Source organism: Mesoplodon bidens, assembly GCF_964165515.1.
Source record: "Mesoplodon bidens genome assembly, chromosome: 3".
NCBI classification, from domain to species: Eukaryota; Metazoa; Chordata; class Mammalia; order Artiodactyla; family Ziphiidae; genus Mesoplodon; species Mesoplodon bidens.
In genome coordinates this window covers 105,198,489-105,209,074 of record NC_138178.1, presented here as the reverse complement: position 1 = coordinate 105,209,074, position 10,586 = coordinate 105,198,489, and the positions used below count along the sequence as shown (strand labels likewise).

General features: G+C 44.6%; 1 protein-coding gene across 3 annotated transcripts; it reads right to left on the bottom strand.

Annotated features, from left to right (window-relative positions):
• Nucleotides 1-2,981: 2,981 nt before the first annotated feature.
• LOC308615132 (cathepsin G-like) lies at nt 2,982-8,330 on the bottom strand. 3 transcript variants are annotated; one of them, XM_081230240.1, is made up of 6 exons: nt 6,770-8,330; nt 6,166-6,282; nt 5,283-5,427; nt 4,701-4,836; nt 4,298-4,552; nt 2,982-3,839 (listed from the first exon to the last, which is right to left on the bottom strand). In XM_081230240.1, the coding sequence occupies exons 2-6, from the start codon at nt 6,218-6,220 to the stop codon at nt 3,678-3,680; spliced, it is 753 nt and encodes a 250-aa protein (XP_081086366.1). In that variant the 5' UTR covers nt 6,221-6,282; nt 6,770-8,330; the 3' UTR covers nt 2,982-3,677. The 3 variants fall into 3 exon arrangements, with proteins under 3 accessions (XP_081086366.1, XP_081086365.1, XP_081086367.1); XM_081230239.1 differs by having other exon boundaries at nt 5,283-5,422; XM_081230241.1 differs by having other exon boundaries at nt 6,166-6,272; nt 6,835-8,330.
• Between the last annotated feature and the right edge of the window lie 2,256 nt (nt 8,331-10,586).

Genomic DNA, 10,586 nt, shown 5'->3' with positions numbered 1-10,586 from the left:
CTTTAGAAGGGCAAGTTCCAAGCTATGATTCTACTTAGAATACAGGCAATCAGCCGGACAGTTTAGATTACTTCTATTTGTTCTTTTATAATTTAGTACAGATATGAGAAGACTTCTGGAATCTTATCTCAAACTGAACATAAGATTTCAGCTGTTTTTGCATCATTGGTTCAGTCATTACCCACAAGGTAGAACATGTATCTTCTCATTTTCATTCTCTGCCTCAAGAATGACAGTTCCTTAAAGGGGATATATTGCCTCTTACCTTTGATGATTTACCTCTCCTCCCCACCGCCAATTTGCAAACCACAAGTATGCTCAGCAATGTTGCAGTAATTTATTAAATAACTGTGTTGACACACTGGTCTTTAATGCACCTGTAAAATATTATTTATGATGTTTGGGAAGTACAGAAAATCAAAGATGATAGACTATAATTTTAGCCCAAAGCAGGTGTTTATCGTTTTAACGAATCTTGTCACATAGAACCATGAGAGTTTTCAGTTTCCGCGGCTGGTTTCCTGTGCATTTGGCAGTGCTATCACATTTCTCTGTTAGGCAGTTTTCCTCTGAGCTATTTGGACTCCACCTTGGACTACACTTCCACCCCACACATGGCTCAGGCCTCCCTTCTCCCAGGGTTCCCCATGGATGACATGGGGAATAATAATAATAGTGATCAGCTGTTGTCTCTCTCTGCTCTCCTTCCACTCCCCTCCTCCTCCTATCTCACCTGACCCACATCTAGCTCTGCTGCACAGACCAAGGGCAAAAGGCACCTGTGTCTGAGCTTAGCGATCATTCCAGAAGAGCAGCTGGCTGCTCCTGTGAAGTTATCACTAACAAATTTGTAATTGCTTCAGAACTTTTCAGTGACCAGAATTAAAAAAGGAAGAAGGAAAATGAACAGGGTATCAGATGTGTGGGACACTACATGCAACATATGTTTAGGGAGTCCCAGAAGGAGGGGAGACAGTTGAAAATTTCACAATATTGGTGGAAAAAAAAAACAAACCTGAAGCATTAATGTTCAAAACCAAGAAGCTCAGTGAACTCCAAGTAGGACAAAGTATCATAGAAGAATGGGCAAGATTTCCCCCATGCCTCCTTCCCTCCTATCCTAGATCTCACCATTTTATTTTCAGTCCAGCCCTCTCTTCAGATAGCACCTCTGGCTCATTCTCTCCCACAGCTGCTCCTTCTGTGTTATGTTCACATGTGAGAAGTGCTGGGATGGAGCTACTTCTGGGGTCTATGACATCATTCAGACATGGGGCCTCTTCTCCTTGATCTAGAAACCTAAGTGCTCTTAAGGGAAAAGTAGTTTCAACAGTGCTGTCCATGTGCAGAAGAGGCAGCTGACCACTTTCTCCAAATAACATCTTCTATCACTAGGGCTTTTTAAAATTGAATTGCAAAAGATTCTTTTTTCAAATTACTATTTAAAGTACTAATTAAATTATGTGGTAAAATATACCTAATGGAAAATTTACCTATTAACCAATTTTAAGTGTGCAGTTCAATGGCATTAAGTACATGCACATCGTTGTGCAACCTTCACCATTAACCATCTTAAGAAATTTTTCACCTTCCCAAATTGAAACTCTGAACCCACTAAACAGTAACTCCCCATTACCCTTTCCCCCTAGACCCTGGGAATCACCATTCTACTTTGTGTCGCTATGAATTTGCAAGAGATTCTTAAATAAATGCAAGAGTCTTGAGCATGGTCACATCATCAGTCCTGTACCTCATTTATCACTTACACCTTAATAGGTAGTAGACAAAACCTGTACAAATGGAGACTGTATGGAGCTTGCCATGGTTTTGTGACTTTCCAGACAAGTCAGTAGGGCTTCCAAGGCACAGAGGTGGAAAGTGGAGAAAGAAAGTGGAAGGAGTTGTGTTCTTTTCCTCTAGTTTCTGGTGTGCAAAATCCTTTCTTGCCAAAGCTCTGCTGCTGAGGTTTACTTATCAGGGGAGGGTGCTGAGCTGTGAGAGGCGGTGGAAGTGGTTTCTGGGATGGTCATGAAGGGAATTGTCCTCTGGAGGTGAGCACGGTGAGGTCTGTAGAAACGTTTCCGGCAGGGCCGCTGGAGGCAGAGAGCTGCCTTGGAAGTGCTGACTGGCAGGGAGAGGCTTAGAGGAGAGATGGGTCTACCCTGGGAGTTTCCTGGGGACTGAGTCCTGACCTGGGAAGTGCCCTGGGGCTCTAAGTACATGTCACAGAGAAGAAGGGCTGGACGAGGGCTCTTCCACAGCTCTCTCCTTCCCCCTCCATCGTCAAGTATTCTTTCCACCTGCCAATGCAAACATTTAACAATGAGACTGTTTTCCCCCAGAACATACAAGCAAGAGAGAATTCCTGTGGGTAGATGGTAGCAAATATAGGAAAAATGACTGAGTAATTTCAAAGATGTATTATTGATTAAAATTTTGTTGATAAATGACTTACACTGAATGTTAGGCAAATGACTTTCTGGCAAGAAATAGCTATAAAAGAACGATCAAATTTACCAAAGCATTTCTGCATATCAGTTGCTTTGATATGTGTTCAGTGATTATGCAAGATTATGGAAACTGCAGAAATTCAGGTGGGAAATGTCACACTGCGAGGAGTAATTACCATTTTGATGAACATAGAAGAACTTCCCAGCTGATGCTTTACAGTTACCTTGACATGTTAAAAGCACGGTTTTAAACTGTGTGACTTCAGAAATCTATTATTTGAATATAATGTTGATGTATTAGTCATAAGCTAATCCTTAGTATAAAGTCAAGTTATTTTAGGCAACATACTGTATTGTATAATTTTAGAGTAACGAAACCAGAAGGAGAAACTCATCACATTGAAAATGAGAACATTGGTCTATAGTACAGTCACGGCTGGTATGGGTAAAGGTTTCAGAAACTCTGGCTGTCCATAGACACTTGGCTTGCTCCCATCTCTTGGCCATTGTGAATAGCACAGCTTTGATATGGGTGTTTTGTTAGATATTTTTAAGAAAGTAAACCTTTTTTTTCTTTCTTCTAGTACTTGTATGGTTTGATTTTTTTACCTTTAGTTCTTTGATCCCACCTGAGTGTTATTTCGGATTATGATGAGAAGTGTGGACCCAACTTTATCTTTTTTCCCCAATGATGCTCTATTTTGTTTCAATGTCGTCTATTAAAAGTTCGTTGTTTCTCAGTGATTTGAGAATTGTTAACTATATGTTAAATTGGGCCTCATATGGAATATCAATTCTCCCTTTGATCTGCCTGTCCTACCCATACCAATGGCACACAGTTTTGGGGTACACTTTAATACCTAAAGGAGAGTCTCTGGTAGGGTGGAGAATAAGGAGCCTTACTCTGGGGAGAGGTAGGTGCTTCCATCACTCCCCAGAGTGGGTGGAGGGGAGATGGAGGAATGCATGGCTTGGAGGAGAGAAGAAGCTCACCCTGACTCCCAGGATAGGGGGGACGGGGATTCACTTATCCTGGGGAAGAGACCCCTTTTTCCTGGAGGAGCTCACACTCAGTCCTGGCACACATTTGCTGTGTACTGAATCATGTTTAATGAACAAATGAGAAATCGGTTATTTCCACTCTAGATGTGGATGTTTATTAAGGCTCTGGGAACCGCCCTGGATCTGGGCTCTGCCCCAGAAATGCGGAGTCAGTGACAGGGGGTGTCACTCCAGCCCGCAGTCTTTGAAGCGTCTCATCGTTCTCTGTATCCAGGGCAGGAAGCTGGAAATCCTGGTGAAGACTGCTGGAGGAGTCCCAATCCTGTTTCCGTAGGAGACGATGCCCTGGGCCACGTTGTTACACACAAGGGGGCCGCCGGAGTCCCCCTGTGGGCAAACAGAGGAAGGGACACTAAGCCAGGCCTCCGTTCTCCAGGCCTCCCCGCTCCTGCCGCCCTCAGGCCCGCCCTCAGGCCCGCCCTCAGAGAAGACAGGTGTGGGTGGGCTCCTTCCACTGCTGGCTGTGTGTGAGATGGGACGGGGAGGGGGAGCAGAAGTCGACTTCTGGATTTTTCCATCACTGGGCTTCAGCCCTGGCTATGCTTATTCTCCAGAACAACCCAGGTCAAGGTACCTTCACCAGCCCCAGGAAAACGCTGCACATGTACGTCCTGTGTCTGGTGCACCTGCTGTTCCCCGGGAGACCGGATCGATGGGGAAAAGTCCCCCACCTCACTCTGGTCTGGGCCCCAGACTGAGGCCATGGGGATGTAGTCTGTCCCCACTGCCCAGTCTGCCCACTTCCCTTTGTTTCGGACAGTGTCGGCAGATGCCCGTGGTCTTACCAGGAAGGCGGATTTCCTCTCTCTTGGGTCGCCCACACAAATCTGTGTTCCGTCAGTGTAGAACATGAAGCGTCTACTGCACTCCTCACCCCTCTGCACTCTGATCCTTACATCCTGGAGCGTGTCTGTTGTCCTGTTCAGGCCGAGAAGGCCCCAGCCGGCCACGGTGCACAGGGTCCCAGGACTCAGCCTGTTCTGGGTCTGTGGCAGAGCCACCGGCCTCACAGCTCGATTACGTGTGACTCTGCTTCTCAGCTGGCAGGAAGCATGCAGGCACTCAGGGACTGTCTATGCCGTACTCACCCCACGCCCACCACCACCCTGGGAGTCTGCTCGGCTTCCCCCTCCCTGGTCTCCCAAGCTGGGAGGGAGCCGCCCGGGTGAAGAACCAGAGGGTCGGTACCTTCAGTAACATGATGTCATTCTGGTTGTTCCACTGATTGTACCTGGGGTGGGGGATGGCTCTGAGCACCGGTATGCGCTGCTGAGTCCTTTCCAACCTCCTGATGTTGTGGGCCCCCAGGATGACATTCATTTGGCTGCAAAGGAAAGGGAGCCTAGAAGTAGGTCTGAGCTGCAGGAACTGCAGTCCCCGATGCAGGTCACGTGACAGCCCACGGGGGCGAGACCTCAGCCAAGGGAACGTGGGGACAGGAGGGCTCTGGGACTGGGTTCTATGCCTTTGGTCTCCACAGCCTTGAGCTGGGGGTGGTGGGAAACACAGTGACCTTATATTTTGCCCCCCCTACAACGAAAAAGGAGCTTGAATTCATATTTTGAGCCCCAATGCGTACCTTCCATCTCCCCGTCTTGCTCTTTTTGATCAGGTCCTCCTTTCTCCCCATTTACGATGGCCTGCTACCCGTCCCGCAAGCCCTACCTGCTTTTGCACCCCTTTATTGCTAGAACCCTGCTTTCAATGGCCCCTCTCATGAAATCTTCTGGACCTGCTTTGCGGGTGCCCAGAAGCCCCTTAGTCCCTCACCTTCCGAAGCAGTGAGCCGCAGTCATCACAAAGTCTTCTCGCACCAGGAACCCCCCACAAGATATCAGAAATGGTGTTCGGATCTGAACATGTGCCATGTAAGGGTGGGAATGTGGCCTGGCCTCTTGGCCTCCGATGATCTGCCCTGGAAGGAAGCATTAGGCACTTATCTCTGCACTGACAGGTGTGTGGGCTTCGGCTTGGTGGTCCCAGAAAGGTTAGAAGATGGCGAGGCAGGAGAGGTGCTGCAGGGGCCGGAGAAGCTGGTGGTTCATGAGAACTGGGTCTGCAGGGCACCAGCCTTGGGGGAGGCTCCAGGATTCTGCAGGAAACGCTGCTGGTGCCCCATCCCAGCCTCAGCTCCCTCCCACCTCCCCAGAAGGCAAGGCCAGCTGCAGCCTCCCATAATGAGGAAGGTTCCTCTGCTGTGGGGATGGCAGATCCGGAGCCCTCTGAGCAGCCTCTCTCTGAAGTCCCGTGGTACTTTCTTCCTCAGGGAGCCTCCCAGATCCCTGTGAGTCCAGCTCACGGCCAGCTCATGAATTTAAGGCTCTAAGGATGAGCTGGTGGGCCTGCTATTGCTGTATCTTTATCTCCTAGGCTCTGCCACAGGAGCTGCAGAATGAGTTCAGAGAGCATGTTTATATAGCAAGTAGTTCGTGCCAGGACGACTCCATGAATTTTATGTACACTGAGTCATTTAACTCTCATGTCAACTCTCTGAGGTAGGCCTGATATAATTCCTGTTTTATAGATGATGGAGCTGAGGAACTCTGAACTCATACAAGCTGCCCAATGATACAGGGTTAGGAAGTGCCTGAGTGGTCTGGCTCCAGAGCCTATAGGATGGGGTCGGCCTCTGAGGACGGGGACGGTCACTCACCTGCCCTAGCCCTGGAGGGCAGGAGAAGGACCACCAGGAGCAGGAGTGGCTGCATCTTCCTGGGAAGTCTGCCCAGTCAGTTGCTGCTGGTGCTTCCTCCTGCCAGACTTTGAGCCCCTGAAAGAGGAAGGAAGGGTGAGGGTGTGGGCTTGAGAATTCGCATTCCCATTCCCTGCTGCTGTGATAGGTTTCATCACCCAAGGCTGCCCAAGAGGCTTGCCCACTAACTGCCAGTGATCTGGGGGAAGACAGTAACCCAAGCCTTCAGCGCAATATCCCACACAGCTGTTGAGTCATTGCTGGCCGTGGAAATGGGAACCCAGGCCATTGTAAATGGAGACTGGGTCACTGTGTCCCAGAACCTCAAACCCACCTAATTCAATAATCCCTACAGGCATCAAAGCTGGGACCTATTTCCTCCTTCCTCTCCCTCACTGACTGCAGCCTGCATGTCTTCACCCTATGGTCTTAGCCCCCTGTTGTGACCCTTGCTGCTCCCACTTCTTTCTAAAAGTTGTCATGCAGATTGAGTAGCTCTCTCTGCTGAGTGTGTGGAGGGCACTGCCAGAGAAAGGAAAGGGAAGGATGAGGCTCTGCCACTGACCATTATGCTCTCAGGTCACTTGAGCCCCAGCAAACTCTCAGTGAAGTCTTGACACTGTGGACAACTTCTGTTTTCCTGCTTCCTACTCAAGACGAAGGCCTTTATGTCCCAGAAGGTTCTGTGCATGCAGAAAAGGCCTAGTGACTTGATTTTGTTGCAAGCCATCAGACCCCGATGGAAAAACATCTCAGATCCTATTCATCCATGGTATAAGAGCCATCAACCTAATCCCATCTCTGCCCCAGGGGTGATAGCTTCAAAGAAGGAGGTACGTCACCGCTGTGCTCCCTGCAACACATGAAGAAGTGGACCCAGGCATTCATCATTGAGAGAAAGGCACGGCAGAGTCCTGCAGAGTAACACAAGGGGTTGCGAGACAGTCTTCACAATACTTCGAAGATTCTCTGTTGGCATAGAAAGCACTACAATACAGTAAAATTTTTGCAAAAGTATCAGAATTGAAAGCTAATACAATTCTGTCTTCTATGGATTATGATAAGCCCACTTGAAAATGTTATAAAAGTTAAGGATCCTCTCCCTATATATAAATATACACAGGTTATAGCTTATTTTCAGAGCTGCCAAGAACTTAATCCTTCCTCTAATGCACGGTTTATGACTGCAACCTCAAGAAATTTCTTCATGCATCTGAAAAGTAATATGCGGAAACCAGGGGAAAAGAAACGAAAATAATATAACAGCTTTATTAGTGCCTTAGCATCTGGGTAATTTTAATTTATTGTTAATTAAAGTTTTACAACACTTTATTTTATTTTAAAAACTTTAATGTAGGGCTTCCCTGGTGGCACAGTGGTTGAGAGTCCGACTGCCGATACAGGGGACATGGGTTTGTGCCCCGGTCCAGGAGGATCCCACATGCCGTGGAGCGGCTGGGCCCATGAGCCGTGGCCGCTGGGCCTGCGCGTCCGGGGCCTGTGCCCCGCGGCAGGAGGGGCCACAGCAGTGAGAGGCCCGTGTACCACAAAAAAAATAAATAAATAAATAAAAACTTTAATGTAACTTTTTTACAAAGTAAAGGATAAAGAGTAGCATGCGAAGAGATGGGAGTCAAATATATATGCTCCCAATGATCTTAATAGAGATGTGGATAAGGGATTTCATTAACAGTGACTAGGATTTCATGACGATCTTCCCACCAAAAACAACTGAAAGAAATCTGTTTAAAATGGCTAAAAACCTTAAAAGCCTTGAAGAAATGCCAATGTAGGAGTGAATACCAGGCCAAAACTGAAGGAATAATGGGTGTCCAGTTAGACAGTTACTATTGTTCTGTGGAAATTTGCTGAACCCACAAAATTCGAACTTCTGTTTTAATGGGCATATAAAGTGAGAGGTATAGAAATCAAAGAGGGAGGAGATATGGGGATATATGTATATGTATAGCTGATTCACTTTGTTATAAAGCAGAACCTAACACACCATTGTAAAGCAATTATACTCCAATAAAGATGTTAAATAAATAAATAAATAAATAAATTTTTTAACATAAAAGAAATTAAAAAAAAAAATCAAAGACCAATACACACACAAGCAGGTCTAGTCAAACCCTCCTCACAATAAGCTAGAAACTGAAAAGTTTACACACTCAAAGTAACAAAGAAGAGTTAATGGGCAAGTGCCCAGTGATTTCTTCAGTGATCTCCTGGTTATTTAGTAACGCATTGTATTGCCTCTATGTGTTTGTGTTTTTTAGGTTTTTTTTCCCTGTAATTGATTTCTAATCTCAAAGCGTTGTGGTCAGAAAAGATGCTTGATATGATTTCAATTTTTTTTAACTTACTGAAGCTTGATTTGTGACCCAAGATGTGATCTATCCTGGAGAATGTTCCATTTGCACTTGAGAAGAAACTGTAATATGCTGTTTTTGGATGGAATGTCCTATAAATATCAATTAAATTTATCTGGTCTATTGTGTCATTTAAAGCTTGTGTTTCCTTATTAATTTTCTGTTTGGATGATCTGTCCATTGGTGTCAGTGAGGTGTTTAAGTCCCCCACTATTATTGCATTACTGTCGATTTCCTCTTTTATAGCTGTTAGCAGTTGCCTTATATATTGAGGTGCTCCTATGTTGCATGCATATATATTTATAATTGTTATATCTTCTCCTTGGATTGATCCCTCGAATATTTTGTAGGGTCCTTTGTTGTCTCTTGTAACATTCTTTATTTTAAAATCTATTTTATCTGATACGAGTATTGCTACTCCAGCTTTCTTTTGATTTCCATTTGAATGAATATCTTTTTCCATCCCCTCACTTTCAGTCTGTATGTGTCCCTAAGTCTGAAGTGGGTCTCTTGTACACAGCATATATAGGGGTCTTGTTTTTGTATCCATTCAGTGAGCCTGTGTCTTTTGGTTGGAGCATTTAATCCATTCACGTTTAAGGTAATTATCGATATGTATGTTCCTATTACCATTTTCTTAATTGTTTTGGGTTTGTTTTTGTAGGTCCTTTTCTTCTCTGTGTTCCTCACTTACAGAAGTTCTTTTAGCATTTGTTGTAGAGCTGGTTGGGTGGTAAATTCTCTTAGCTTTTGCTTGTCTGTAAAGCTTTTCATTTCTCCATCAAATCTGAATGAGATCCTTGCTGGATAGAGTAATCTTGGTTGTAGGTTCTTGCCTTTCATCGCTTTCAGTATGTCATGCCACTCCCTTCTGGCTTGTAGAGTTTCTGCTGAGAAATCAGCTGTTAACCTTATGGGAGTTCCCTTGTATGTTATTTGTCATTTTTCCCTTGCTTCTTTCAATAATTTTTCTTTGTCTTTAATTTTTGCCAATTTGATTACTATGTGTCTTGGCGTGTTTCTTCTTGGGTTTATCCTGTATGGGACTCTCTGTGCTTCCTGGTCTAGGGCAGCTATTTCCTTTCCATGTTAGGGAAATTTTAGAGTATAATCTCTTCAAATATTTTCTCGGGTCCTTTCTCTCTCTCTTCTCCTTCTGGGACCCCTATAATGTGAATGTTTTTGTGTTTAATGTTGTCCTAGAGATCTCTTAGGCTGTCCTCATTTCTTTTCATTCTTTTTTCTTTATTCTGTTCCACAGCCATGAATTCCACCATTCTGTCTTCCAGGTCACTTATCCGTTTTTCTGCCTCAGTTATTCTGCTATTGATTCCTTCTAGTGTATTTTTCATTTCAGTTATTGTATTGTTCATCTCTTTTTATTTGTTCTTTAATTCTTCTAGGTCTTTGTTAAACATTTCTTTCATCTTCTCAATCTTTGCCTCCATTCTTTTTCCAAGGTCCTGGATCATCTTCACTATCATTATTCTGAATTCTTTTTCTGGATTGTTGCCTATCTCCACTTCATTTAGTTGTTTTTCTGAGGTTTTATCTTGTTTCTTCATCTGATACATAGCCCTCTGCCTTTTCATCTTGTCTATCTTCCTGTGGTTGTGGGTTTTTTTCCACAGGCTGCAGGATTGTAGTTCTTCTTGCTTCTGCTGTCTGCCCTCTGGTGGATGAGGCTATCCAAGACACTAATGACATAGTGAAAAGTAAAGCCACAGGGTGGGAGAATTAAGAAACGGTTTATACCTGGGAGATATATGTTTATATATAAATCATATCTATGTTACCTTACAGGTCACTGGGTAGCCAATAATTTTGAAATTATACATGGAATTGACAAATCCCTAGGAAATATAACTTAAAGAAACATACTCAGGAAGTTAAAATTTTCCTATAAACATTAAATAAATTGATTCCATTTTCAAAAATATTCCAGCAAGGACAGCCCCAGGCTCACATGGCTTCACTGGAAATCTGTAAAAAAAAAAAAAAAAAAAAAAA

Excerpts from the sequence above, each read along its gene's own strand:
- LOC308615132 (XM_081230239.1), bottom strand. Across the intron at positions 4,837-5,282 it reads GCGGCTCACTGCTTCGGAAG|CCAAATGAATGTCATCCTGG; the intron begins GTGAGGGACTAA and ends TTTCCTTTGCAG. Across the intron at positions 4,553-4,700 it reads ATGACATCATGTTACTGAAG|CTGAGAAGCAGAGTCACACG; the intron begins GTACCGACCCTC and ends GCTTCCTGCCAG.